Below are 25,758 nucleotides of genomic sequence, written 5' to 3' on the forward strand. Positions count from 1 at the left end.
GCCTAACAACTATCAACTTGGTATATCCTCATCTACAAAAACCTAAAATTCTGGGAACGTTTTTTTGTTGTTGTTGTTGTAAAATAATAAATTAACTGTTTATATTAAGTACTACCTAAGCCTCATATCAAAGTAGAATTAAACTCAATGAGAATGTGGAAAACCACTCGAGTCATATGCGCAGCGGTAGAGCGCGCGACCTTAGGTAGGTGTATCATAACACATTAACCATAACGACGTCAACGCTTGCAGCATGTCTTCCCCCTCTCTCACAACTTAACATTCCTGTAAGAAAAAACCTTTTAAAAAAGTTCAATATTAACTTCCCAGTCACATATGGACGGGCAAAGCATTTAACCGGAGGTCGCTAGTATCTGTTAGTGTGATTGAGTGAATGTGGCTTTAGTTAGAAGTGGACGGTTTGGTTGTCTAGTTACATTTTTAAATGAGGCTCCATCATGTTAAACACGTGTTTTTGTTTTTTTCAAATTATCTGTAAACACCCTGGACATTTTACTCAAGGTCATATTTTGTGAATCACAGCGGTCCTTTTTTTAAAATTTAACCTGTGCATTAGATCTCCTTACACAAACACTTAATAGTTCACCTTCTGACTTTGCCCACCTTTTTAATCAGGATGATAAAAAAAAAAAACGCAAGGTACTGTGACAAATTTTATTGACTGAACAATGTAGCTACAATCAATTTGCTACCAACAAACTTCAAGCTACATGATGTTACCATGAGGAGCTGAGTGGGTCACATTGATCAAAGTGTTCCGAGTCTCGTCAAAAACTTGCCTTTTCACTCAACGTGAAAAGGCAGCGCTCAAAGTATAAATACACATAAAAAACAAGACAAAAGCATAAATATCAACGCAATAAATATATCAACAGCACAACACAAATTGCACCAGAAGTCGATGTTTCCATCATGCTTACATATATTTGTTCTCAAAACACTTTGTAACGTAAAGCTCTGCTTTCTGATGACATCATCACTCTCTATTTAAACCTCAACATTCACCGCTGTGGTTTCTGCACACATAGAAAAAACAAGTAGAAACTCTTCAAGCCAATGGTAAAAAATAAAGGACGAAAAGCCCCACAGAGCATTAGTTGGTTACATTACTAGGTCAGTATATAAGGCATACAAAAAAAACAACATTCCACACATTAATGCTGAGGTTAACATGAGAAAGTGTCGGTCAGTGCAACAGTTACACAATGTATAAAAAAACCTCTTGAGGTACAAAGTTGTTCAACTTGACACCGAACATTTAAAATGGCCTAACATCAAATTTTCTAATTGGCCTAAAAAATAACAACAACAAAAAAATCACTGTTGCATTGCAACCAATCACAATTTATTTTTTCATCCACAAAAGAAATGAAACATTCAGGACCCCTTCGTCTGATTCAAGGCACTGTCCAGGTACGCCCGCATCTTCTCCCTGTGAGGCTGGGTGAGGCAGTAGCCCACGGCCTGCTCCGTGTCTGCGATCCGCCTCCGGAAGCGGTCGCGGTCTCTCGCCAGTTCCTCCCAGTGACCTTTACGGGACGCCTGGCGGGCGAAGGGCCAGGTCCGCATGACGTGGACTTGGACCAGAGGAGAAAATTGCACCTGCAATAAAAAAAGAATGGGGAATTTTTTTTTTAACTTCTTTTAATTAGAGAACTTCATTAAAAATTTAGTTTTTTAAAGTTGCACTAATCTCGAGATGGAGCCATTTTCCTTTGATTTAGTGTCGATCACTCTAAATGGCGCTTGATGGGTTAGTTAAGAAAAAATAGCCAATTTAAAAGACGCAGCACATTTTTCTTCCCATTTATGTTATAGTCCTTAGAAGGAAACAAAGAGAACCAGTGGGTCATATCTCAAAGTATAAATATTACAAACTGAAAACTGTCCAAGTATTTTGACTTTGACTAGCTCTGCATATTCTGGTTTTGCAACACTGCTGAAACTTGACCTAGCCAGCACCACAGTCAAATTCTCCTGACTCGCTGGAGTCACATGACCAGGATTAGTCATGACGACCAGAGGCGTTGCTAATCGACAAAAACAAACAGCTCAGCTGAACCCACAGTGGCTGAGCATGTGTCACTGAAACAGGAAATAACTCTTATCTCTCCCTTTCAGTCATTAAGAGCAGACACTCCCTTTGTCCAGTTAACTTACTCAATATGATATGTTTTACGAGTTACACAGTAAAAATCTTCAAGGGCTCATAAAGGATATTTCTTTCTACTCTACTCTTCAGCTCACCGAGTTCCCCATCTTTTTTTAAAATCTTAATTGAAATAATAAAGTCTATGAACCTTCTTTTGCTTGGTGCCGGCCTTGTTTTCCGTCTTTCCCTCAGCAGGTAACCGAGACGTCGGCTCGGGTCTCTTCCACGGCACCAGTCTTTTGTCCTGATGGCGGTGCTGCTTTAACTTTCTGTCCGGCAGAGCAGGTTTGGATGCTTTTATCTGCTTCCTGGTCTTTGCGTACGGATTTGGATCGATGGGTTTGAGCGACGACGAGGTACTCTGGAGGCAAGCCTTGAAGTTCAGCGGGTGATAGGGGTCGTCCTTTTGGCCGAGAGATTCCCAGATCAGCGCTTCGTTGTCGTCGTCCTCTGATGGAGGACGACTGCTTTGCCTCTCTGTCTCGGCGTCGGTTTTGGGAGGAAGTGGGGGGAGTGAGGCTTGTTTACAAGCTGAGGGGGGTTTGGTTCGGAGAGAGGGGCTGCTGGTTGTGCTGGCAGTGAAGTATAAGGGGTTGTACGGGTCTTCTGGACTGCTGAAGAACTCCCAGAGCTTGTCGCTTTCCTCCTTGTCAATGTCGGGGCTGGAACACTCGGAGCCGGCCCAGCTGCTCCAGCTGCTCTCACTATCAGAGCGACACACCCACGCGTTCAGCCGCGGCGCCCCCGTCGACTCCTCACTGGCCTTCAGGTCTGCGTCGCCACAGGTTTTGATGTCGGTTTTACTTCTGCCCATTTCAGAGTTGGTCGAGATGCAGGCGGAGAAAAAGAAGGGATTGTACGGATCGCTGGATTTCGACAGAGACTCCCAAAGCTCCTTGCTCTCTTCGCTCTCGAACTCCACGACGTTGGGCTCTTCCTCGCTGCTCCACTGAGAGCTTCTGTCCTCCTCTGAAGTTTCCTGTTTGGAAGCTCTCTCTTTGGATTTGAAAGCTTTGTCGCAGCTTCTGAGGCAGGCGTCGCTGGAGCTACAGCCGTCGCTGGACACGAAGATGTTCCAGTCGCCGGGGAAGCCCATTTTCCAGGTGGACTGGTGTCCGAGCAAGAGGCCGTCGTCAGCGCCGCCCGTCCTGGACACAAAGTCGTCAACCAGGCCGCAGCACAGGTCGTCGGCACGCAGGCTGGAGAGCAGGGCCTCGGCAGTGGCCTTCCCGGCGAACGGATCGCCGACGTCGGCGCAGAAGTTGGAGAGGGGGTTGGAACCGCCGACCATGACGCCGTTTTCGCCGTCGAACAAGGATGAGAACAGGAAGGATTCGGGAGTGTTGGAGGCCGTGCCCATGTGCTGGATGTGCTCGCCTGTTTCGTCTGTGATTCTGACGTGGACCTCAAACCTGAACATCTGGAAAACTGAAGAACAGAAAAATACGAGTATCTAAATTAATCCAGGAGTAAAAATTATGGTTATGTGGAAGTTAATCCCATCACTTTGCAATACTTCACATTTTTACATCACAGCCATTTCCAGTCATGACTCATTACATTGCTCTCTCTACATCTACTTATATTCCAATTTCATTTTGGAAATTACACACTAATATTTTTTTTTCTTACAGTTTCCTAGTATGTTGACTTTCAGGAAAGAAGTCTACTGGTTTATAAGAGTCAAGAGCTGAATTGTAGATCAGCTATAGCTTACATGCCACTAAAAAACAATGATTTTATATTGTGCCTTCCTGAATATGGACCTAAACTGTATTAAAGTTACTTTCTTCTTCCAAATGATAAAAACTCATACACCACTAGGCTGAATATATGTTGCACATTTTTTAGTATATAAAAAAAGTAGGTAATCTTAAGTTAATTTCTTGTCTCAATAAATTCGCTAAATTTGGGAAAAATGTATCAAAGAAAAAAAAAATCCTTACACAACGTGAAATATTTCTTGCATAATACAGACAAAAGAAAACGTAACCTCCCGTTTAATCAAATGTCAAAAATATCTCCCTGTCGCTAAATCTGAGAAAATGTATCAAATGAAGAAAAGAAAGAAAACGCGCTCGTCACTTTGCCTTGGACTTACCTGAAATAAAAGTGTAATAGATGACCTGAACCAGCAACCGAAGCTGTTCCCACAGCACGGTGAGCATTTGTTTTGTCCAGGGAAGAAGCGCCATCCCTCCGCCGCCGAACCTCTCCATGGCCGTCTGCTCTGAGCCGCTCGCGACTGTAGGAGCCATTTTCTCCCCACTTCTTTCTTCTCGGATTACGGCCACCGTCACTAAAAATATCCTCACGTATTCTGGTATTCCTCGTCCAAAACCAACAGACTCCGCGTATGTGTCGGTGACAGATATGCGCTCGAGTGTTGTCGCTTCATTCTCTGGCTGGTTTTTGCCATTTTTGCGCTCCTTCGTCAAATTCGCTCCAACAGGTACGCCATGTTTCTCTAGTGTTGTGTCTTCGTTGTAGTAGGAGTGAGTGTCTTGTTGTTGCAACAGAAGTCCTTAAATACACGCGGTGACGTCGACACGTCTGGCAGTGGATTGGACAGGCCAATTGTCAATCAGACTCAGAACCCAGCTCATGCTTACAGTCACGTATGACGCATAGAAAGTGCCCGTAATTTCCACGGTAACCAGGAAAGTCCTCCTAGCAGCCCCTGATATTCATGTAGGTTATAAACAAGATGACGTAAAGAAAAGGCAAGAATTTCACATTAATCAAAAACAAAATTCTCATCACTAGAAGCCGTTTCATTTCAGCTAACGCAAAAAACATGACTTGGAGCCAACAATGCTATAAACAGAAAAGCAACCACACAGTAATAATGAACCTTTATATGTTTTGTGGGCTTAAGGGGGTATTTAAGCAACATAAATAAAGACAATCACATATTAATGAATTTAAATTGTTTTATTTATTCAAATGGGTTGAGTTTATGCCACCAGAGCAGAAGCTGTAGAGGACTCACTGTAAAAAGAAAAAAAATTACAATTAAAGCTTGCAACAGCTCACCATACATAAGATAATGTTAGATAAAACATTACACATGCTTGACATATTGTGCTGCAAGTCTATAAAAAACAGTAATGCCTGTTTATTAGTTTAGGTCAAGACTGAGCAACCTTTTCAAATAAATGATGACTACAAAAGCCTTTGGCATCAAGTTCAGCAACTCAAACACCAGTATTTCTCTCAAGTAACATTTTTGTAAATTTCAAACCACAGTTGCATCAGGTAGTACAATTTTGCATCTAAAAAAGTTTAATATTTAAGTTTAATGTTTATTAATGTAAGCAAATGCAAAAGTTTCCAATAGCAATTTATTAATATTGCAGGACAACTCGCTTTTTATCAGTGTCAAATATCCTGCTAGTCTGGCAATAGCCTGACAAACAGGATATTGCCCGTTCTAAAAATGTCATCGACATGTTCTTTGTTAAATAAAAAAAATATTTTATTGCTTTGATTTAAAAGTAATTTATAGAGCAAGTCCATGCCATATTTATAAAACAATAAGATATAGGTAGCTAGTAAACAACGAAAAAGAATGGTGCGCAGGTAAATTACACACAAAAGCAAGCTGGCTAGAGCCAGACGTAGCCTTGGAACCACCAGCTACAGACCCTTGGACTAGTCCCTCAGCTATGACAACATACCAGCATGAACTGAAATGTGTGAAGGGGACTGGCAGAGACAGCACCAAGTAGCCATTCTGCTAATTTACCTCCAGCTTTTTCTAGCACAACAGAAATATCACAACTCTTAACAAGTGAAGAGCAGGACAATGAACTGTGCATTACCTCAAAGCATCTAACGCACTACAAATAAAAAACTGTCAAGTTTTCTTACCAGATGAGAGACTTAAAACGTTCAAGTTAATTTTACCAAATATTCTGAAATATAGTCAACTCTTCAACTAAAGCAGGAATAAGGAACGTCTCAGTAAACAGGGAATACGTACTACTTCCAGTTGGGGGCCAGTACTCTCTTGGTCTTGTAGTAACGAGCCAGTCTGTGGATCCTGCTCTCAATGAGAATCAGGCGGAACTTGGCATCCTTATCCTGAAAACGTCGAAAAGAATGTGAATTACAGCGGAAACCTTTGAAATTAAAAAGACAGACCTTAGAAAATACAAGAACAAGCTTTAATATTGTTTAATATCCAAAATTTGAACCTTTCTGTTTCTCTCCAAGTGCTTCCTGACCGCCACAGCCTTCTTGATGAGGTGGTACAGATCCTCAGGCAGGTCAGGGGCCAGACCCTTGGACTTGAGGATCCTCAAGATCTTGTTGCCGGTGACGAAACGCACCTGGGCAACACCGTGGGAATCCCTCAGGATCACACCTGAGCAGGGAAATGACAAGCAAAAATGACTGGAAAGCCAGAGACTCCAACACAAAGAAACTGAGTGAAGCAAAAATGAAAGGCTGGATTATCGTCACATTCCTGAAATAAATCCCACAGTCATTTTTTTTGTCCAATGCGATTTTTTTTGGCCTCAGTCATCTTTTGGCAAAAAACAAAACAAGACATTATTTTAGGAAGGTGATGTTATGTAAACAATGAGTGACAGAATTTCTACATCATTAACAACTTTACATCTGAGCAAGTAGCAATTTTAAAATACTTTTAGAGACAAAGACAAATGTTTTGGAACATTCAGCTTTGAATTAATCTCATATCAAACATTTTGTCCTGGTCTGTCCAGTATTCGTTTCTCTCTGTAGTTAAATAATTTGATGAGACAGAAAAGGGTAAATCATGAAATACTAAAAAATTAGCTGCAATTTAGCAGTTTTTCTGAAGCCTTTCTTTAAATCTGTTCATACAAATATAATAGACTGTGAACTCTGAATATTTCTATACAGCAACTTAATTGTCAGGTGTCAAACCAGATGCTAAATGATTTGAAGCAGAAATGTAATTTTCCTAGAGAAAAAAAAGTTTAGTCAGGCATCTCATTAAGCTCCTTTTTATGAACCACATGAAGTCTGAAAACTCCAATCTACCCAGCACAAGTCACTGCAGTATTTATGATGCAATTGACAGTTTTGAATGCTATATAGTTTTCTCCACCTACGCAGGATGAGAGCAGCTCATCTCAACTATTAAATAAAAAAAAAACATTTTAAACTAATTCTAACCTGTCTCAGAGCATCGAATCGTGTCAATATGTTTGTGCTAAATGTGATATTTGATATTAAACTATATATATATATATATATATATTGACTGATGATCAGTGTCTCGAGTTTTGTCACTCAGTGTTAGAATCAGGTTCTACAAGGATCTGAATGCAAAAAATGAAAAATTGTATTGTAAACTGAAAATTCATATTAACCAAATCTTTATCTTGTGGATTGCGATTTAATTTTATTCCCATCCCAGCTAAAGGCTAGACGCTTGTAGCCATTCCTAAATTTTAGTCTGCACACACATAAAAACAGGTTAACAATAGTAACTAAGCCATGTTTGAACACATCCAAGTATGGCATTTTATTGAATTTATTGCCAGGTGTCCTAAAGTCCAGCAGTCAGTAACGGGGTGGCAGAGGGCTGGATAATAAATCAATAATATATATTGTAATAGACAAATGATCAATATCAACAGATAATATGCCTGATAGAATATTCAATAATTTCACTGAACTCTGATCAAGAAGCGCACAGTATTCTGGGAGGTGTAGGCAGCTCAACCTCTCACAGCCAGCTAAGCAAGGTGGGTGTTACCTAGCAACAACCTGCCTTGAGTACCTTGCACTTACTGCTCAAAAATAAAATAAAAAACAACGGATTTAAATACAAACTGTGGATAAAACAGGAAATGTCACTCCACCAGTTTGGCAGTTTTTCCAGATATTTAAAGCAAAAAAAAAAAAAAAAAAATCCTGATAATTATCAATAGATTGATATGAAATATTGCAAAACATTTCTCAGCCACATCGTTCAATGTCAGCATCAGCTGCAATATATCCCCATTTTATTCTCTCCTGTTTGCTTCCATGACTTTTTAGCATTTATGTGTAATTAATGTGAGCATCTACTGCTGTGAAACTGTCCAACTGACTTTTAAATATTTAATTAGCATCTAGAATGCAAATCCATAACTATATTAGTCAACAATTATTTCCCTCTAAGCAGTTCTTTGTGATATGAATCTTGCGATATTTCACGCAGCTCTAATAGATGTTATTGAGTATAGTGTCATGAAATTGCCACTTCTATCTTTCCTCATTGCTGGGTTTGAGTTTAATGCAACAAGTGATTAATGTTCCATCACAAATGATTAAAGGGAATCTTAAACAGAATTTCTCATCTTTTTTTTTTTTTAAATCCCCATTGTTAGCTCAAAACTTTCATTCCAGCAAAACTGATAACTTCAAAGAGTTTTTTTGTTTGTTTAACAAAAAGAAAATATTCTTAATCTCAGGTTAAACTTTAAGGTTTATTTTTAAAAATGATTAGATTTATTACAGACGAATGACAACAATGACAACTTTTTTATTTTTATTTTGTGATCTTAGCTTTTCAGATTTCAATGTAGAATTAAGACAAACTACCCCAAACATTTGGCTTTTAAAATGCTGTAAGATAATTCAAGATCTTAATATAATCTGAAGTGTCTGCAAGCAAAAAAAGAAAGAATATGTAATATTACTGGAACGTAGAGGCTCTCTAAAACAATCACCAGTTCTTCAGTCTAACCAGTTTCAGCACTTTTAACATTTTATAACTTACCAATCTGAGAGGGAGTCAGACCCTTTTTGGCCAACTTGAAGATCTGCTCTTTCACATCATCAGATGTGAGCTTGAGCCACTATGAAAACAACATCTGCGTTATTAACCAGAACAACAGACCATCAAGACCGATCCAGTAGAAATATAAGGCGTACTTACAGTGGGAACACTGCGCCTGTAAGGCAGAGCTGACTGGGACAAGCCCTTTCTGAAAACGGGATAAGAAATAATTTAATCAAGAGTTTGGGGAAAACACTAAAGGCAGTCAGTACAATAGTTAATATATGGAAAATAACACGGTAAAAAGTCATTATTGAGCTCGTGGAAGCGAAAAGGCCGGCTAATGCTAGCTTCAAACATCTGCTAACGATACACACCGAGACTAATACATGCATTCAGAAACTTTGGCTTATACAACTTAAATGTGCTTGGACTTTGGCGATTTTTTTTGGCAAAAAATATATATAATCTGGAAGATGTTATCATAAAGTAACACTTCTCTGAACCGCAACTGTGTCGAGCTGCTAATATAAGCTAGCTAGAAATAGACAAGCATCTGAAGGTCCGTCTATACTCCTTTTTTCCCGTTTTGCAACAATGTAAAGTTACAATTTTTTACACCGCAGTCGACATTTACATGTTTACCAACGTTGTTGTGAGACAAAACACGACCTGCCGCCGTTTAAAACTAACTTTTAATGTTAAAAAGAGAGCTCACCCGGGAGCGTGCATGCGACCCATGATGGCGGTAGAGGAAGAGAGGCCGCACACGCGACAGAAGAAACGATTTTGCGCCTGCGTCGGAAGTGGCGTAGTTACGTGAGACGATTTCCTGTAGGCGCTCTCATAAAAAGTGGCTCTGCTTTTTTGATTATTAGCATTGAAAACATCTACCTAATTAAGTTCAAAAGCGGTTGTATCGTTCTAATGGAAATGCCCTGTAAGTTCTCCATCTTTAATCAGATCCGTTCCGGAGAAAGCTGCGTCTTATTCATCATTGTTCCGAAATTCTTGCCAAATTCAACAAAAATATCTGAATAATAATTTTAGACAAATAAATGTAACTGGCCATAAGAATTTATCCGCTCTGGTTTACAAATAATAAGAAAACTAAAATTCGGCTTAACCATTGCTTTAGTCATTTTCTCAGATACAAATATGAATGTTAACCAATTCATAGCGTCAAATAAATGTTATCACGTCACTTTATTACCACAGAATTGCATGCATAATTATTTGGAGTCAATCTGTGGAATAATTTGAAAATGTGGCTGAAAGATAGATCAGTTAAAAAGAAATGTAAATTAACTTTTTTTTTTTTACAAGATATTTAGAAAAAGGTGTCTGAACTCCTCAGATATATACTATCGGTGTATCTGTATACACAAATGTGTTTTACAGTATAGTTTAACTGAAAAGGCTTCTGGTAAAAGTAAGATGACTATATGTTTAAACAATTTATTAAAGCCATTCCTTTTATGTCTGTATCATGAGTCTTTATGATACAAAGATACATTTTTGCCTTCAGTCCAGCTAAATAAAACTTTAAAACTGCAAATATATTTTTGAAATATGACAATTTTACACAATTTTTGATAAATATTTACTATGTTAAACATTTCTAGAGAACAATCATTTTATTTCTATTTTTAGGTTTTAAAATAAATTTTTTTACAAGAGTTGATATATTGTCTTCTATGGGATATTTTTTCCATGTAGTTTCTATCCTATCAACTGAAATAGATCTAAATAAATGTTACTGGTACATTTACTTCTCATCTTGTGGAAATTTAATGCAATTATTCAATAAAAAAAAAAATTAGAACCCTGGTAATATTGATATTAAATCTATATTTATACATTTTATTTGGTTCTTTATTATTTTTTAGGTTGTTATAAAAATGCTAGAAACATCAAATATGACTTAACAGAAATTTTGCTTCCTAATTTAATGCCTTGAAATTGGGTCCCTGTCCCTTTAAAATCTGCTTTTTCAGGAAGTCACCACAGCATGACTCCACTATTAACCCTTAAACATAATTTTTACCAGCATTTCACTCACTGAGATGTAGCTCCTTTAATGAGCTCAGCAGACGCTCCACAAAATGTTTGCCAATTGCTGCTGGCTAGTCTGAAGGAGCTGAGAGGGGGAATCATGGGTTGAGGACTGCTGTGTTAGGCAGAAGCTTGGAAACTGTAGCTGTGAGGAGGAGCTTCGTCCTCGAAGGCGGAGCTAGGTCCACCCAGGCATTTTGCACCGATGCATGGTTGCCATGGAGATGAAAGGATTTCTCAAACATTCATGAAAACATCAAGGTGACGCTCCATGATGTTTTTGATGACTACAATATTGTAACAAGATGTAAAGCTGAAAAGAAGCAGATGTTACATAGTGCTGCCTCTTTAAACGTTTGGTCATAATTACCATTGTCGCATTTCAAGGGAAAAAAGGGGAAACCATCTGACACACAGGGGTGGCACCATCATGTACTATTATTCTGCTGCAGGAGGAACTGGTGAACTTTACAAAACGTATGAAATTACCGAGAGAGAACATTATGGCAAAAAAAATGAACATCTCAACACATTAGCCAGGAAGTAGAATTATGGATGTAAAAAGGAATCCTAGGTGACTGTGACGCCTGGTCCATTAGCACAGATGGGCCTCAGAAAGGGATTCATTGATCAAAATGGAAACAAAAGCACAACTAAAACGATTTATACAGCAATGTTAAAACGTAACACAGGCAGGAAGGAGCATGTCGCGTTTGTTGAAAAACATTTAATTTGCTTTATGAAAGTTTACAGTACGCACCGATCCGTTTAGGCTAGAGGTCACCAATTAAAAAATAAATAACTGGCCATGTTAACACACACTCTCCTTGATTTCTTACTAAAAAGAGCAGAACCAGGAAGTTCATATTAGATCCTGTAAAAACTACTGAAGAAAAAGAAAATCTTTTATCTTTTTTTTTTATTATTAAATATGAACACAACTTTAGATTCATAGTTACACAGAGAGGAGGATAGTTTGAGCTTGTACAGGATAATATTCCCTTCTTGTGAAGATGTTTTACATCCAAGTTTCTGATCAGGATTTATAATATTTTCCCATAAAAAAAAACAATAATAAAACAAAACAAAACCTTGGTTCTCCTGGACATTGTGGGCATTTTTTCAGCCCGGTTACTCTGGTCACAGTGTGATTATTAGACCTCTGTAGGCACTTGGAGAGGATTCGGTTCAGCTGCTGGAGGTTTCAACAGGTCACTTCCAGATTCCAGGATAGACTCCACTCCTAATTTGTTTTTTTTTTGTTTTTTTCTTCTGATAACTATTGAAAAAAATGAAATGTGCCTCAAAGCTTATACATGAACCTCTGTGAAGGTGTGCTGTGTGAAAGAAGAGAAACTGTGGAACAAAGTGTGAATTTAGTGGGAAAGAATAAAAAACTGCTACAACAATCCTGATGGCTCTGACCTTCCATCAGACCACTTCAGCTTTACAGGATACAATTTTTATTCATAAGGACATTCCACATTATTTAGGAAATTATATTTAGTAATAATAAGGCTAAATCATGAGTTAAAAACAAAGGCACCCTTCTCCAGTCCCTATGGTAAGTGGTTTATTTTTGATGATTTGTTAGTTTTGGCACATTTTAGGAAAAATGAAAAAAAAAAAAATCTTAGTGACTTTGGATTTGATCTAATTCAGTTTGATGGGCAGTCCTACTGTTTTCTATGTGTTCACATAGGAAATAAACCACGACACGTTGAAACGTCTCTCCTTTCAATCCCTTATAAAACATCAGTATATATAGATACTCTTCTGAAAGTAAGTTGTTTTGGTCCTCTAATAAGAAAATGTACAAAATATTACAGCTCTTAGTTTTTTTTTTTTAAAGGAGGCAAAATAAGAAGATTGTTTGTCACATGAAACAATCTTGATTAGTTTCTCAGGCAGTAAGAAGAGTGAAAAAAACAAACAAAAAAAAAAAAACGAGGCTCCCGTTTGTAAGTTATTCACTTCTGTTGCCCCTTTGGGGAAAGACGACACATTCATATCATATGGGAACAACCCGGAGAGCTGCGCAGCTGCCGCAGGAAATCCCAGACACGTAAAATGGTGTTTAAATCTCATAACAACTACAAAACCCTCAGTTTGATTCAGCTTGTAAAATGTTTCTTTCCCAACTTTATTTTAAATTTGATAATCTCGCACCAAAAAGAAAAGATGAATCCGTTTCCTGATGTTCTGGAGTTTGTTTTTTTTTTTTCCTTTTTTTTTTTGACATAAGGAGCTGAAGTGGCTTCAAGTAAAACCTCCGTCTGCAGCCTTTCCCATATGATCCGAATGCGTCCGTCGTAGTCCGAAGAGGCAGAGTCAGAGTCGGCCTGGGTAGCGGGGGTCAGAAGTACGGAACGGCGGTCAGTTTGTACCAATTGACCGTCTCTTTGCTGAGGTCAAAGTCTTTGAGCCTGAGCGTGATGCCGCCCAGGAAGTAGTTCTCGCGCAGCGACTCGGCGCTGAGCACGCTCAGCTGCAGCTCCCGCAGGCTGAGGGTTTCCTTGCTGTAGCTGCTGTACACCAGCTGGGGAGACGAGACGAGCAGAAGTTAGAACAGAGAAAGGTCAGAGGTCAAAAGGTCAGAGGAGGAGCTTAGTCCTCGAAGGCGGAGCTAGGTGGAGCTAGGCCCACCTAGGCGTTTTGCACATCTATGGAGATTAAAGGATTTCTCAAACATGCATGAAAACATCAATGTGATGCTCCAGGTAGGTTTTTAATGACTACAATATTACGACATGATGTAAAGGTAAAAAAAAAAAATAAAAAAAAAAGTCGATTTTACATAGTGCTGCCTCTTTAAAGTGTCAGTAGCTGCGTTTCCATTGACCATAGGATTGCACAAATTGAAATGACGAAAAATAGATTAACTTAATGGAAACAGCAATAAAAAAAACTAGTTTTTTGATTAAAAAGTTTTTTGTGTTGAGGATGAGATGGTTTGTTTCCAGTCATATCGAAATAGACGTATTTCACTAAACTGGTACGGAAACAGGTTTTATTTCACATCACACGAGTCGCGCGATTAACAGCTGGATGTTACTACTTGTGGAAACACCAAAGAAGACGACAGGAAGTAGTTGGAGGATGATTGTTTTGTTTTTTTTCTTCCAGAAAATGTGCAGAAGCAGACTTCTCGCTGTTCATAAAAACTGTAATTCCAACGTGGAGAATCTGTAAAATTGCTGACTAGAAGATAAAGGGGCTTGTCGCTCCAATGCCTGAATAAGATGCCAACGATGGTTGACAGATGAGCGCTAGAGCCATGTCTGAATTATGAATATATTCCATGTGAGATTTGTAGCAATTTTTGTCCTGAATAAGCTTATTCGTGATTAATTTTGATTTCTTATGTAGTGAAAACACTGCAATATGTTTTTTTTTTAATTAATTTATTTTTTTACATTAGCGGAATATTGACAAAGTTTTGCGCACATTTGTAATGGAAACGCAGCTACTGCGGTGTGTTTCCTCACCATCTCGTTGAAGGTGGGGTTCCTGGTTTTCCTGGAGATCTTTGTCTTGCGTTTTGAAGTCTTGTGAGGATCAGGAAGCAGGTAGGTTTTTACGTACGGGTTTGGATCCGTTCCATCTTCAGAAACCTACAAAAAGTAGGGAGGACAATACACTTCAGGTCAGATGTTTACATTCAGTCACACTGATAAATGTTTTTTTAGTGGGGAGATGTTTGCAGGGTTTCTGCAGATTGCACAAACTCAAATTTAAGCCTTTTTAAGACCATTTTAAAACCACTGAGAATTAAATTTAAGACCTATAAAGTGACAATTGTACTGAAAAAAAAAAAACCCACCCCCCACTTATCCATAAAAAAAGAAAAAAAAAAGAAAAGAAAAACAGACAAACACCTGGACTCTCAGCATGTGTTTTTCAAAGTTTCTATTTACCAGGTCTCGGATGTGCATGACCATGATGAAAAGAGTGCCGTTTCTGTACGAGATGGAAAGCTTCACTTCTCCTTCCACCCGACCAGAGGTTGGACTCAGCAGAGGCTCTGAGATGGTAAAACACCACAAGTCAAACACTGGCAGAAATATTACTGCCAGTGTTACACAGACACCTCAACTTTGGGATTTTCACACACCAGATGCAGCAGGAAAGAAAACAATGCTTGAGATGATTGATTTTTAAAGTAGACAGACTAATGATGAAGAACAAAGCGTCGTATGGAAAGTGAAACCGGGCGAAAACGTCTGTGGAATTCCAGACATGTAAGGTAGGCATGGCAGGTTTTTACCAGGTGGATTAGGTGTGGTGTCCAAGTCCTCTGTTTTCTCATCCCGAGCAAATGGATGGAAGAAAGTGTAGATCAGGTCACACTACATATGAAAAAAACCCAAAATGGATCATTCAGAAAGTTTAAATCTTGATAGTGAGGGGGACTGAAAGTGAGGCTGTGCATGTCAGCACCTGGGCCACTTCTGTGGAACTCCTCATCAGGTTGTGGACGTAACTGTTGAGCTCCAGCTTCCTCTTGGCTGCCACCTCCTTAATGTGGGTGCGACCAAGAACCATCTTGTTTGGAAAACTACAGAATAAAAAAAAAATCATGAAATTCTGACGGTTAATTCTGCTAGATTTAATTAATAATCTTATAAACAGAAAGAAGGCCTCTTTAAGGTATAAACAAATATAGAGTTACATACAACTGAGGGGTTACAGCAAAACAAGTTTTGACAAGTCAAATTTATGACTTTTTAAGGCGTTTTTAATACCTCCTTGAATGAAATTTAAGACCAAAGTGGAAGATTCGGGTGTTTTACAATCAAGCAGAGCTTTGACGACGACATTTTTAGTGTTTGTTTGTGGCTCTTGGCAGCAGCTTTGTGCTTTTCTCGCTGCTTTTCTGCCTTGTAGCGCCTAGCTTAAATTTTTTTTGAACAGAACTCACCCACCCTTATATGGGTTAAAAAGATCTGATACCAACCAACCAACCAACCAACCATCTTCTTTACACCCTTGTCCCTTAGTGGGGTCGGGAGGGTTTGCTGGTGCCTATCTCCAGCTAACGTTCCAGGCGAGATTCACCCTGGACAGGTCGCCAGTCTGTCGCAGGGCAACACAGAGACACACAGGACAAATAACCATGCACACACACACTCACACCTAGGGGCAATTTGGATATGCCAATTAACCTGACAGTCATGTTTTTGGACTGTGGGAGGAAACCGGAGTACCCGGAGAAAACCCACGCATGCACAGGGAGAACATGTGAACTCCATGCAGAAAGACCGGGGCTGGGAATCAAACCCAGAACCGCCTCCCAACATCATTAATTCAAATTCATCAAGTCAACGATGAATCAAAATTCTTAAGAGTTTAGAAAAGTTTAGAAGAAAAAGTTTAGAGCCAGGACTATGGATAACAGCAACTGAAACATTGGTTAAATGGCATTTACGGACTCAGCTGAAGATTTTGGCCTATTTGAGGTCTGTGACAGTTGATATAAACTAATAATCTAATCTAATTGATCGTCTGACTTAAAACAAAGTCATAACATCACAGTTTTCTGTCTGGAAGCTAAACTGAATGAACGTGTGGAGCCTCAAAGGGACCAGTGAGGGTGAAAGGTTACCCCGGCAGCTTCCAGAGCGGGAACACAATGGTCAGTTTGTTGTGGAGCTCCTGAAACTCGTCGAACGTGCGGAAGACGAACTGAGCCTCATTCTGGCCTTCCCTCATGATCCTCACCACGTAGGTCTGCCCAGACAGAACGGAAACACACAGCGGCTTTAAGACAGTCACCATATGACCCGGAGCAAAGACGGCATGGAGCGGCGTCGCTTGGGGCTCACGTAGTGCTTGTCCGGGTTGTATCTCTTCTGGAAGGAGAAGATGGTGGCATGGACGATGCGCCCGTCCTGCTTCATGGTGTACGTTTTGGGCGAGAAGGACAGGATGGGCTCGTCGTTGGCAGGAAGGCCGGAGAATCGTAACTGGGCGAGGTTGTGGATGAAGAAGTTGAATTTGGTGGCTATGCTTCCCAGGCTGGACTCGATCAGTCTGTGGCAGGGAGGAGAGAAGGCGGAGGAAACCAAAGAGATTTAAGACTGAAGGGAAAACTGACACAAAAGCTCTTAAATAACTAAAATTAACACTTCTAAAATATGTTTTCGGCCAAAAGATCTAGTTTTAGACCAATATGTGTTGAATGTTTTCTGTTGAAACAGATGCTACTCAGTCTCTGGGGCTTTGTGTTATAAGCCTGGCAGGCTACCAGGCTTTACTTACATTAATACTTGTATATTAGTACAAGTTAATGTACTGAGAATGACATAATAATGCAAGTTCATCCTCTCAAAGACCAACCTAACACTGGAACTGGAAGATATTTTAAATATCCAAAATAAAACAATGAAAAACAATAAATACAACAGAAATAAGAGCCACACACAACCAAAATCATAGATAAAATAGATTATGAAGTCTTTGTAACTAAAATTGTCCTTCAAGAAATATTAACCCATAGCTTATTTTATCATTTTTTGATTAATTGTTGAATTGTTAACTTGTTGTGACAGGCATATCAGTCTCTCTCAAAACTCTGTTGTGCCACCTGGTGGCGTGTGACATTATAGCAGACTGAAATAATTCTTTTTGACCGACACTTTCCACATACTACTACTTCAAAGTATGAACATTTTATGCTTTAAAGCATTTATTTTATTTCAAGGTTCGCTCTGCACCCGAGAGCAGGTTACCGTGACTACCTCGTAAAGAAGATGGTGGCCTCGGCGTCGGTGTTGTGAGGCTGCAGGGCGTCAAACACGTACTTCAGGTCCTGAGAGCCCGTCAGAACCGGCAGCCCCGATGACATCATCTGCAGCAAACACAATTCGTGTAAAGAGACGAAGACACCAAATGCGTGGCTACAAAACATACAACACATTCCACTGATGGACATTTCCAGGACAAAAGTTAAACACTGATATATTAGTTTAAATTTAAAAACAAAACAAACAATGGCTGCTGGGTTGTATGTGTTACTCTGACTCCTGCAGGTGCAAGAGGAATTACAGCAGGCGCTTTGAAAAGGAGGCCAAGAGAAGGAAGCATTAATGAAAAAAAAGAGAAAATAAATAAAAAGATGCTGCTACTCCCCAACATCCAGAACTTTAGATAAGACATTTGGCAAAATCTTAAATATGTTTTGAATTTAAGCCATTGTATTGTTTCTTGTGCACAAGCAGCTAATTTTGTTCATGAATGCCCGCTGTTAAGAGGATAGAAGAGTTCACTAAATCCACAGATTTTGGATTTACTCCTGAAATACATCATAGATCCCCCCTTTGCATTTGAGAAAAAAAAATCTACTTTTGTGAAAAAAAATTAAAGAATGAAAGGGTTTGGCCACAGACAAGTCAGTGCTAACCTAAAGCTAGCCTGGAGCCAACACTGAGAGGGATTTTTTAAATGTATTTTTTAAACTATTGAACAATTTGTTACTGGGTATATTCTTGCGTTGTCAGGGTGAATATTTTAACATAAGTTAGGGGTGTAGTGATACAATAATTTCACGATACGATATTATATACGATATTCTGGTCACGATACGATATGTATCACGATATTTGTTGTATAAAGATATTAGCTAGAGCAAATATCTTTAGCTAAAGATATTTGCGAGAGCTAATATCCTTCCCAGTATGTTAGCCATAGCTGCTTTTGTGACGCCTCACCAAGGACAGCAGATGGAGGAAAAGTCCGGAGTTCTTGCGGATGAGGTTGTAGGCTTGGCAGCACAGGTCTACGAACAGCTGGAAGCGGCTGGTGGGACGCTCCCCTCCATTGATGACGTACGCCATGTCAGAGGTCAAAACAAATGGGGCTCGGTCCCTGATGAGACAGAAGGAAGAGAGGCATTAAAATGGGTGGAAGTAGCCGATACCTGGCGTATTTGATTAGATTTATTCATTTCAAACAGGTTTGTAAAAATGTTGGATATGTTCATGCTGCATATGTTTGTGAATTTTCCACAGTTTCAATTTAATTTGCTTGACCTTAAATATACTTTTTTAAATTTGATGTCTGTACCATACTTTATACCTCTCTATATATTTCTGAACAATAAAAGAAAGTGTGGAAAGTTTTTTTTAGTCTAAACACCAAATCATAAATGCTGACGAGGATTTTTTTTTAAACCATAAAAAGAGGACATAAGAAAAAAGACATGTGAAAGTGCTTAGTGTGTGGATGTTGCCGTTAAAAAGAAGGTCATGCCTGAAACATCTATTAATCATGCAACAGCAGCTTCTGCTACATATCTAACTTGCTAACCTAAAAACCAGAATCATAGCTGCTATGAGTGCATAGCTGCATAATTATCAGAGGTGGTTATGATACTTTGAATTAAACAGTAACTATATTATTAGTCTTTAAATGTGCGTTGAATGATAAAAATGTTACCAAAAGGTGATCTAGATTTGTAAAAATTGTCATCTTTCCTTTAAAAAAAAAAGAGAAAGAAAACTAATTTGAAACCGAACTATTTCCTATTTATGTGATAATTTGGGATTCCCATTCAAATTTTATGGATGTTCTTGGAAAAACACAGATGACACATTTGGCTACCTTTGACTTCACCACCATATGGAGCGAAAACGCAAACAGCCTGAGTGAAATCAGCTGGTTCATGACCTTTTATCCTTTTATCCGCTCTGATAACACGGCAATAAATCCAAACCCACGACAGTCGTCAACATCCTGTTCCGCCCTTTACAGAAAAAATTAAATCCCTCAATCACAGATGGTGAGTCAAAGCCCGTTTTATCTGACAGGCAACAGTAACAATTTACGGCGACTTATCTGATAATGACCTTTTAAAGCTGCCAAACATCTGGGCGTGGCCCAGGAACTTGCCAAAGTCTATGTGAAACATGTGACCGGTGGAGCGCAGCATGATGTTGTCGTTGTGGCGATCACAGATGCCGAGAACGTAGGTCGCAACGCAGCAACCGGCACAGGAGTAGATAAAGTTCTCAGATGCCTGCAAAGATAAAAAAAAAAAAAAAAAAAACAACAAAAATGAAACAAAGTTGAATATCAAAAAGGGAAAAGTTTTAACCGCAACTTTTTCACAAAAAAATGGCTAAATTACTTTATCCCAAAGAGAAATACATAAACTCAGAAAGTGGAACTAAATTATGGTTTTAAAGCTTAGTTTGCCGAAATGATTAATCGGATCAATCGTGATTAATCAACAACTAATTTAGCAATCAACTAATTCTTAACTGGGTATACAGACTCAAAAAGGTCAATTATTATTAAAAGAAAAACAGAGCACTAATTAGGTAAAAACTGCTCTAAAATATGCACATTTTACATTTAGCATTAAAAAAAAAAAAAAACATTTTTGTCTTTAAATATGTTCTTCCCACAACTCCTTTGTAAAACATAAATCTCATACTAATTGCTGCCCAATTTTTAATCAGTTGGTCAAAAAAATCATCCAATCAGCCCTAATGTGTATTAATGTTAGATCAAGCAGAAAGGACTGAGCTTTTTACATGTTGATGGTAGAAGTAGATCGTTTTAGCTGTAAATTTGCTACAAATAATTTAATGTTTATTGCATGTTAAGGCAATATCATATTTTGTTTAAACAGGGAATTTAATTATTTATTCACATTTTTGTATGTCCCTCTAATATTACATAAAATAAGTGGTAAAATTAAAACCCTGCAGAATGTGCAATTTTTATATCTGATTAATCGTCAGAAAAATCTATTAGTCATTTGTTGATCAAATGACTAATAGATTTAATCATTTGTTTCACACTTTCTACATTTTAACAAAGTGAAGCAGCTCTAATGTTGGACGACTCCTTTCCATAAATGAATGAAAGAATGCAGCACTTTAACAGTGAGTTTAAGAAAGAGTTTCTTTAATCTTACTGAAGTTATTGTCAGCATTTCTGGTGCGTACCTTCTCATATTCATCCTCAGCAGGGTTGTACTTGCGCAGCCATTCGGCCAGAGGTTTGTCCTTAAAGGATCCAGTAACGCCATATTCTACCTGAATCTTTCTGAGGGTGTCAGAGAAAGGCACCAGCTCCACCATGCCTTAAAAAAAAAAAAAAAAAAAAAAAAAAACAAGATATCTTTAACAACACAATGCAAACAAATTGAGAGAGGTAGAAAAGCTGCTGTTAAACTCAAAGATTGCAATGTTTACGATTTTCTCTAAAAATGTGAGCGCTTTGGTTGAAATCTGACGTGCATCACCTTTATCCCGGCCGGTGGAGATGCATTTGAAGTTGACGATGCGGAGGTCCAGCCCCTCCTGCAGCCAGATTCGGTCCATAATGCGAATCATCTGAAGGGCGAGCATGTCCTGCCTCAGGTCTTCTCCTACCTGATGAATAAACAGAGCAAACTAGAGGTCAAAAACAAAAACATTCTGATAATAACATTGTTGGAATTGATTTAAGCCACCAGGGGGCACAGAGGTGAATGGAGAAGCCAGGAAAGCAGTTTGTTTCAACTACTGCAGGAATTTGGTGACAGACACACAGCAGTGTTTAAAATCTAAACCAGTTAAGATTTTTCCAAAATTATAATTGACTTTTCTGCTGTTGTTCATGAAGCTGTTTGTTCATCTATGTTTTCCTTCGCAGAACTGGACTTCAGAAGGCGTTTTGTTTCCATGGATTTGTTTGGGTTTATCAGAATGAAAGAGTTTTAAACAAATGTACAAAAAACATTTCAGAGTTTTGTCAGTAAAATCGTTATTCGTTTTTTGTCCACTTCAAAAATATGGACCAATGTGAGTTGAGCCATCAGTCAAAACTGCAATAAAACACTCTGAAACTTGCTGTGGTGGGCACATTTCACTATTCTGCCAATGCGCTAATATCAAAGCAAATTTTTTTGTTTAGCGCTTTAGCCAACTTTGAAACTGTTTAGCACACGTAGCTTCCCCTAAATGTTTTTTTTTTTTTTTTTTTAACTTCCTAAACAGCAAATTTGCTTGGCTGTTTCATAAACTTTTTGTTGAAAAAAGTTTGAGATCTGTGTTAAAAGTTTTGATTAAATAGCTGGCCTGTTATATTCATGCTCTCATATTTAAGTGGTTTACACACTGGTTCCTCCGATAACTTTATTTCAAGCATGAAACACACAGGAACAAAATTAAACCAAGACAGATATTAGAACCAGATATTAACTTAAATACTATATTTAAATGCATCACAGAACATGTAGGTTAGAATATCAAAATTAAATTGCTACTCGATTGTTTCACTTTTTCAAAAGGAGATATAGTGTGAACTGACATCGGTATGTTAGCTTCCACTAAATACGTTGTAACGATTTAGCGTTAGCACAACAACTGTTTATGATTATTGCTTTAGGGTTAGCGCAGCTAGCTTTTTAGCTAGCGGTGTCTGAAACATTAACAGCTTGCCAGGCGCCGTGAGCTGACTGCATGGTAATAATGTTCTATTGTTGGTGTGTTTGTGTGTAGGCGGGTAACGGACCTTAAACATAACATTGATTTCCTCTCCTAATGGATCTGCGTTGACCAATGCCAGCTTAAGGGGAACTGCGTTGGAGTTGAAGAAAGAACAGGCCTGCAAACAAGCACAAGTATGTTTTCTAATGACTTCTGCAGGATAAACACGTTAAACATTATTAGAGAAAAGAAATAAAGTATTTTCATCACAGTCTTAAAACAATGCAAAAAAAGAACAGAGATTTAGATTTCAGTGAATACCGGTTTTATGCTACAGGGCCTCTTCCTGCTCCCTCTTCACTCGTGTACAGTAAGTGTTATAAGAGAACATGTTTGTGAATCAACGATGAAATTAGTGAAGCAGAGTATCTAAATCGATGAACCTTACCAAGCTCCGCCCAGAAACGCCCTCGAAAGTCCCATGTGGCTGCATGTCTCACAAACGCCTCGCGGTGCTTAGCTTCTATGTAAACATGGCTTCTTTCATTTCGACTGACTCTCTGCAGAGTATTTCTGAGTCGATTAGTTTAGCATTTCTGCTGGATTTTCACAAAATATCATCCACGACAGGGGAACCAACAAGTTCATGTCATTTTTTTTGGACGACATCAAGGTGTTTTAGCCACGCGATGCCTCCAACATTGTGCGCGTCACAGCGAAAAGCTACCGGTCGATGAGGAAAACAGCAGATCCTCATACCCTCAGCATAAATACAGCTGTGGACAAGATCATTGTGTTTACTACTGTAGCCAGCGTTTGTGACGTGGTAGCTGCGCTGTGACGTGAAATGGGCATTAGCCAATGAAACGCGGCCCTGTGGTAACGTCCATTGACATTGATAGTCAATGTGTTTTGGAGGAACAGCCAGTAGTTTCATAACCTACCTTGACGTTTAGCTCCTTAGCTACCAGACTCGGGTTCAGGGGAAGTCGGCAGCTGCTTCTCTGGAAAAAGTTCTGAATGTTTTCCAGGCCTTCCTGCAGCGCCACCTGAACGCACACAGCAACACAATGAGTAAATCTAAAAGGAATCACCTATAACTTGATGCCATTTAACACACAAAATAACAAGAAAAACTAAAAGTCAGACTGACCTGTCTGGTGGATCCCCCGGCCTGTCTGACCCTCTCGGCCACCGTTCCCAGCAAAGTGGCCAGGTGAGTCTGCTTTTCCAGCTCTGTCCTCAGTTTGCTCCCACAAAGACACAGTAAGGCACCCAGGACCTGCTCATAGCGCCACCCCCAGGCGGAGTCCTGCACTGCATCTTTGAGTAGCCTGCAGCAATCAACATGAATCCACTATTCAGAGAAACCCCACCAAAAAAGGCTTCAAAGTAAACCTCATTAAACCAGAGCTGGGTAGTAACTGCAGTGAGGATAAAAAAAGTATTTGGTAAAAAGTCTAATCCAGTACTGATAGAAACATCAGTCATTTGATGTTTAAAAATGACATAATCACGTTATGTGGAAATGTTGGTATTTTAGAAATCGAAATGAAAATAATTAATATCAATAGCATAATTACAAAACATTTTTCGAAACTAATTCTTTCAACATAAAACTTCTGAAGCTGTAGCAAAAACTGTGTGTTTGTGGTGAATTTCTGGTTAAAACGTCTCTGTTCTTCATTCAGTGAAGTTACTCACAGTGAGTAGAGGATCCAGACATTTTACTCCAGTAATAGTAGCGATACTTCATAATAAAACTTGTCATGTAAAAGTAAAAAGTGCATCTCAAGTAAACTGAGTAAATTTAGCTAGTTATTTCTTGGACGGCTGCTTTTTAATCTTACAGGAGTAAAAATATGTTGAAGTATTGCTACTAGAGGTGTGCCGATCGATCGGCCACCGATCATAATCGGCCGATTTCTGTGAAAAAGTGTTTGATCGGTGATCGCCGATCATGGTCCCTTGTTGCCGATCACACAAACTGATCACCTGCATGTCATTTCGCAGCCTGCCTGTGCAGCTGGTCTCCTCTTTCCTTCACACTGCACAAACGCGCAGAAACAAATCCTAAGCGATGTGGAACTATAACACACTGAGTGATTGAAAATTGAAGCATATGGGGTGAAGCAGCTCAAAACGCATCAACACGACGAGTCTAATATGGCATCAAAATAATGTCATACTTGACGGAGTTTGGCTACATCGAGGCTCACTGCAGTAAAAAAGACATGGAGGATCAGATAGCAGGTAAAGCAGCGCACAGCTACAAGCACTCACCCGGATTAGCATGACGGTCAGAAAGCTAAACAAATAACCCGCAAAATTATTTAAGTCTCCGAGCTGCGGTGTAAGACGCTGGTTCTGCTCTCGCTGTTGAACCGCTGCTACGTGATACAGGTAGTAATATTTCACAGACGGAGCGCCGCTTCTGCTCCACCTGGAAGAGACTCTCACACCGAACCTCTGTTTAAAGCCGCAGCATCTAACTTAAAAAAATAAATTTTACATACGTATTAAAACTTTCACTGTCCTAAGATGAGACAAATAATCTCTGAAAAAATAATCGATCTCTCTGCCTTCTCCTTGTTCTGCATAATTACTCCGCTCAGTCAGAAACAGCCAATAAGAACTAGCAGTAATCAGCTAGCCGCCATGATATCAGGAAGTTTTCATTCAGTAACTCGGGATTGTTTATTGTAATGGAACCTGTATTTGCCTTTGAATGTTAAGTTTTATACTTGAATTTTTTTGGCAATGTTGAGAGGTTTTATTTTGACTTTTTGCATTATTTAGCCTCTTCAGAGCCTTCATATGTTTTCAGTCTGTTAAAGATAGTATTATTGATAGCAGTACAATTTGCACAATGCCCGTTTTGTTTTTTTCTTAGAAAAAGTTATTAAAACAAGTTTTTGTCTAAATTAAGGTGAATTTATGGTTCCTTTTTCCACATAATGTAACCGGTAGTGCTTATGATAAAAAAAATAATAATTATGTGATCGGTAGCGGTGATCGGCCCTCATGGGTGATCGGTATCGGCATCGGCAGAAAAAAACCTGATCGGCATCTCTAATTGCTACTCTTACTTTAGAGCAGTTTTTGAATACTCTATAAGACCTGGTGTAACTCTGTTTCTGCAGACTCACCAGTACAAGTAGTGGGTGATGTTGATGTTTCTTTGGGCTCTAGATAGCAGGAAAAGGACCAGGGCGTTGTTCAGGTGACACTCAAACTTTATTGCCTAAGGGAGAGGAATTTAAAATTTGTGCATAAAAACTTTAGGAAATCAGTCGAAAAACATAAGTCGCTGTACCGTATGTAGAGTACAGCATGTTTTATGAGCT

At 38.9% G+C, this 25,758-nt stretch overlaps 3 protein-coding genes and 1 non-coding gene across 4 annotated transcripts in view; all 4 read right to left on the reverse strand.

Moving 5' to 3' along the window:
• Positions 1 to 661: 661 nt before the first annotated feature.
• On the reverse strand, positions 662 to 4,829 carry LOC103465711 (protein phosphatase 1, regulatory subunit 15B-like). Its single transcript, XM_008410785.3, has 3 exons — positions 4,275 to 4,829; positions 2,322 to 3,601; positions 662 to 1,623 (listed from the first exon to the last, which is right to left on the reverse strand). Exons 1-3 carry the CDS (start codon positions 4,429 to 4,431, stop codon positions 1,399 to 1,401), a joined length of 1,662 nt encoding a protein of 553 aa, XP_008409007.1. The 5' UTR covers positions 4,432 to 4,829; the 3' UTR covers positions 662 to 1,398.
• Positions 4,830 to 5,092: 263 nt separating this feature from the next.
• Positions 5,093 to 9,785, reverse strand: rps13 (ribosomal protein S13). Its single transcript, XM_008410784.2, has 6 exons — positions 9,655 to 9,785; positions 9,096 to 9,144; positions 8,937 to 9,015; positions 6,373 to 6,542; positions 6,159 to 6,259; positions 5,093 to 5,164 (listed from the first exon to the last, which is right to left on the reverse strand). The coding sequence occupies exons 1-6, from the start codon at positions 9,675 to 9,677 to the stop codon at positions 5,131 to 5,133; spliced, it is 456 nt and encodes a 151-aa protein (XP_008409006.1). The 5' UTR covers positions 9,678 to 9,785; the 3' UTR covers positions 5,093 to 5,130.
• On the reverse strand, positions 5,866 to 5,994 carry LOC145552099 (small nucleolar RNA SNORA19). Its single transcript, XR_014088048.1, has one exon. It is a non-coding gene; the product is annotated as a small nucleolar RNA SNORA19 (small nucleolar RNA).
• A 1,913-nt stretch (positions 9,786 to 11,698) lies between the features above and the next one.
• pik3c2a (phosphatidylinositol-4-phosphate 3-kinase, catalytic subunit type 2 alpha) overlaps positions 11,699 to 25,758 on the reverse strand; it is a 49,259-nt gene continuing 35,199 nt past the window's right edge. The window contains exons 18-33 of the mRNA XM_008410783.3: positions 25,561 to 25,655; positions 23,565 to 23,745; positions 23,356 to 23,460; positions 22,497 to 22,589; positions 21,244 to 21,373; positions 20,945 to 21,081; positions 19,838 to 20,007; positions 18,701 to 18,857; positions 17,732 to 17,841; positions 16,817 to 17,024; positions 16,597 to 16,721; positions 15,432 to 15,549; positions 15,259 to 15,340; positions 14,909 to 15,015; positions 14,480 to 14,605; positions 11,699 to 13,530 (exon numbers count right to left, since the gene is read on the reverse strand). Of these exons, the coding sequence (XP_008409005.1) occupies positions 13,348 to 13,530; positions 14,480 to 14,605; positions 14,909 to 15,015; positions 15,259 to 15,340; positions 15,432 to 15,549; positions 16,597 to 16,721; positions 16,817 to 17,024; positions 17,732 to 17,841; positions 18,701 to 18,857; positions 19,838 to 20,007; positions 20,945 to 21,081; positions 21,244 to 21,373; positions 22,497 to 22,589; positions 23,356 to 23,460; positions 23,565 to 23,745; positions 25,561 to 25,655 (2,127 nt within the window). The 3' untranslated portion in view covers positions 11,699 to 13,347. The remainder of the gene's footprint in view (positions 13,531 to 14,479; positions 14,606 to 14,908; positions 15,016 to 15,258; positions 15,341 to 15,431; positions 15,550 to 16,596; positions 16,722 to 16,816; positions 17,025 to 17,731; positions 17,842 to 18,700; positions 18,858 to 19,837; positions 20,008 to 20,944; positions 21,082 to 21,243; positions 21,374 to 22,496; positions 22,590 to 23,355; positions 23,461 to 23,564; positions 23,746 to 25,560; positions 25,656 to 25,758) is intronic.

This window comes from Poecilia reticulata, chromosome 6 (genome assembly GCF_904066995.2).
Source record: "Poecilia reticulata chromosome 6, P_reticulata-male-v2, whole genome shotgun sequence".
Lineage (NCBI taxonomy): Eukaryota > Metazoa > Chordata > Actinopteri > Cyprinodontiformes > Poeciliidae > Poecilia > Poecilia reticulata.

Coding starts and splice junctions, on each gene's coding strand:
- LOC103465711 (XM_008410785.3), bottom strand. CDS start 4,431: ATGGCTCCTACAGTCGCGAGCGGCTCAGAGCAGACGGCCATGGAGAGG. Junction 3,602..4,274: donor CTATTACACTTTTATTTCAG/GTAAGTCCAAGG, acceptor TCTGTTCTTCAG/TTTTCCAGATGTTCAGGTTT. Junction 1,624..2,321: donor CCGGCACCAAGCAAAAGAAG/GTTCATAGACTT, acceptor TTTTTATTGCAG/GTGCAATTTTCTCCTCTGGT.
- rps13 (XM_008410784.2), bottom strand. CDS start 9,677: ATGGGTCGCATGCACGCTCCCGG. Junction 9,145..9,654: donor GGTCGCATGCACGCTCCCGG/GTGAGCTCTCTT, acceptor TCCCGTTTTCAG/AAAGGGCTTGTCCCAGTCAG. Junction 9,016..9,095: donor ACAGGCGCAGTGTTCCCACT/GTAAGTACGCCT, acceptor TTGTTTTCATAG/TGGCTCAAGCTCACATCTGA.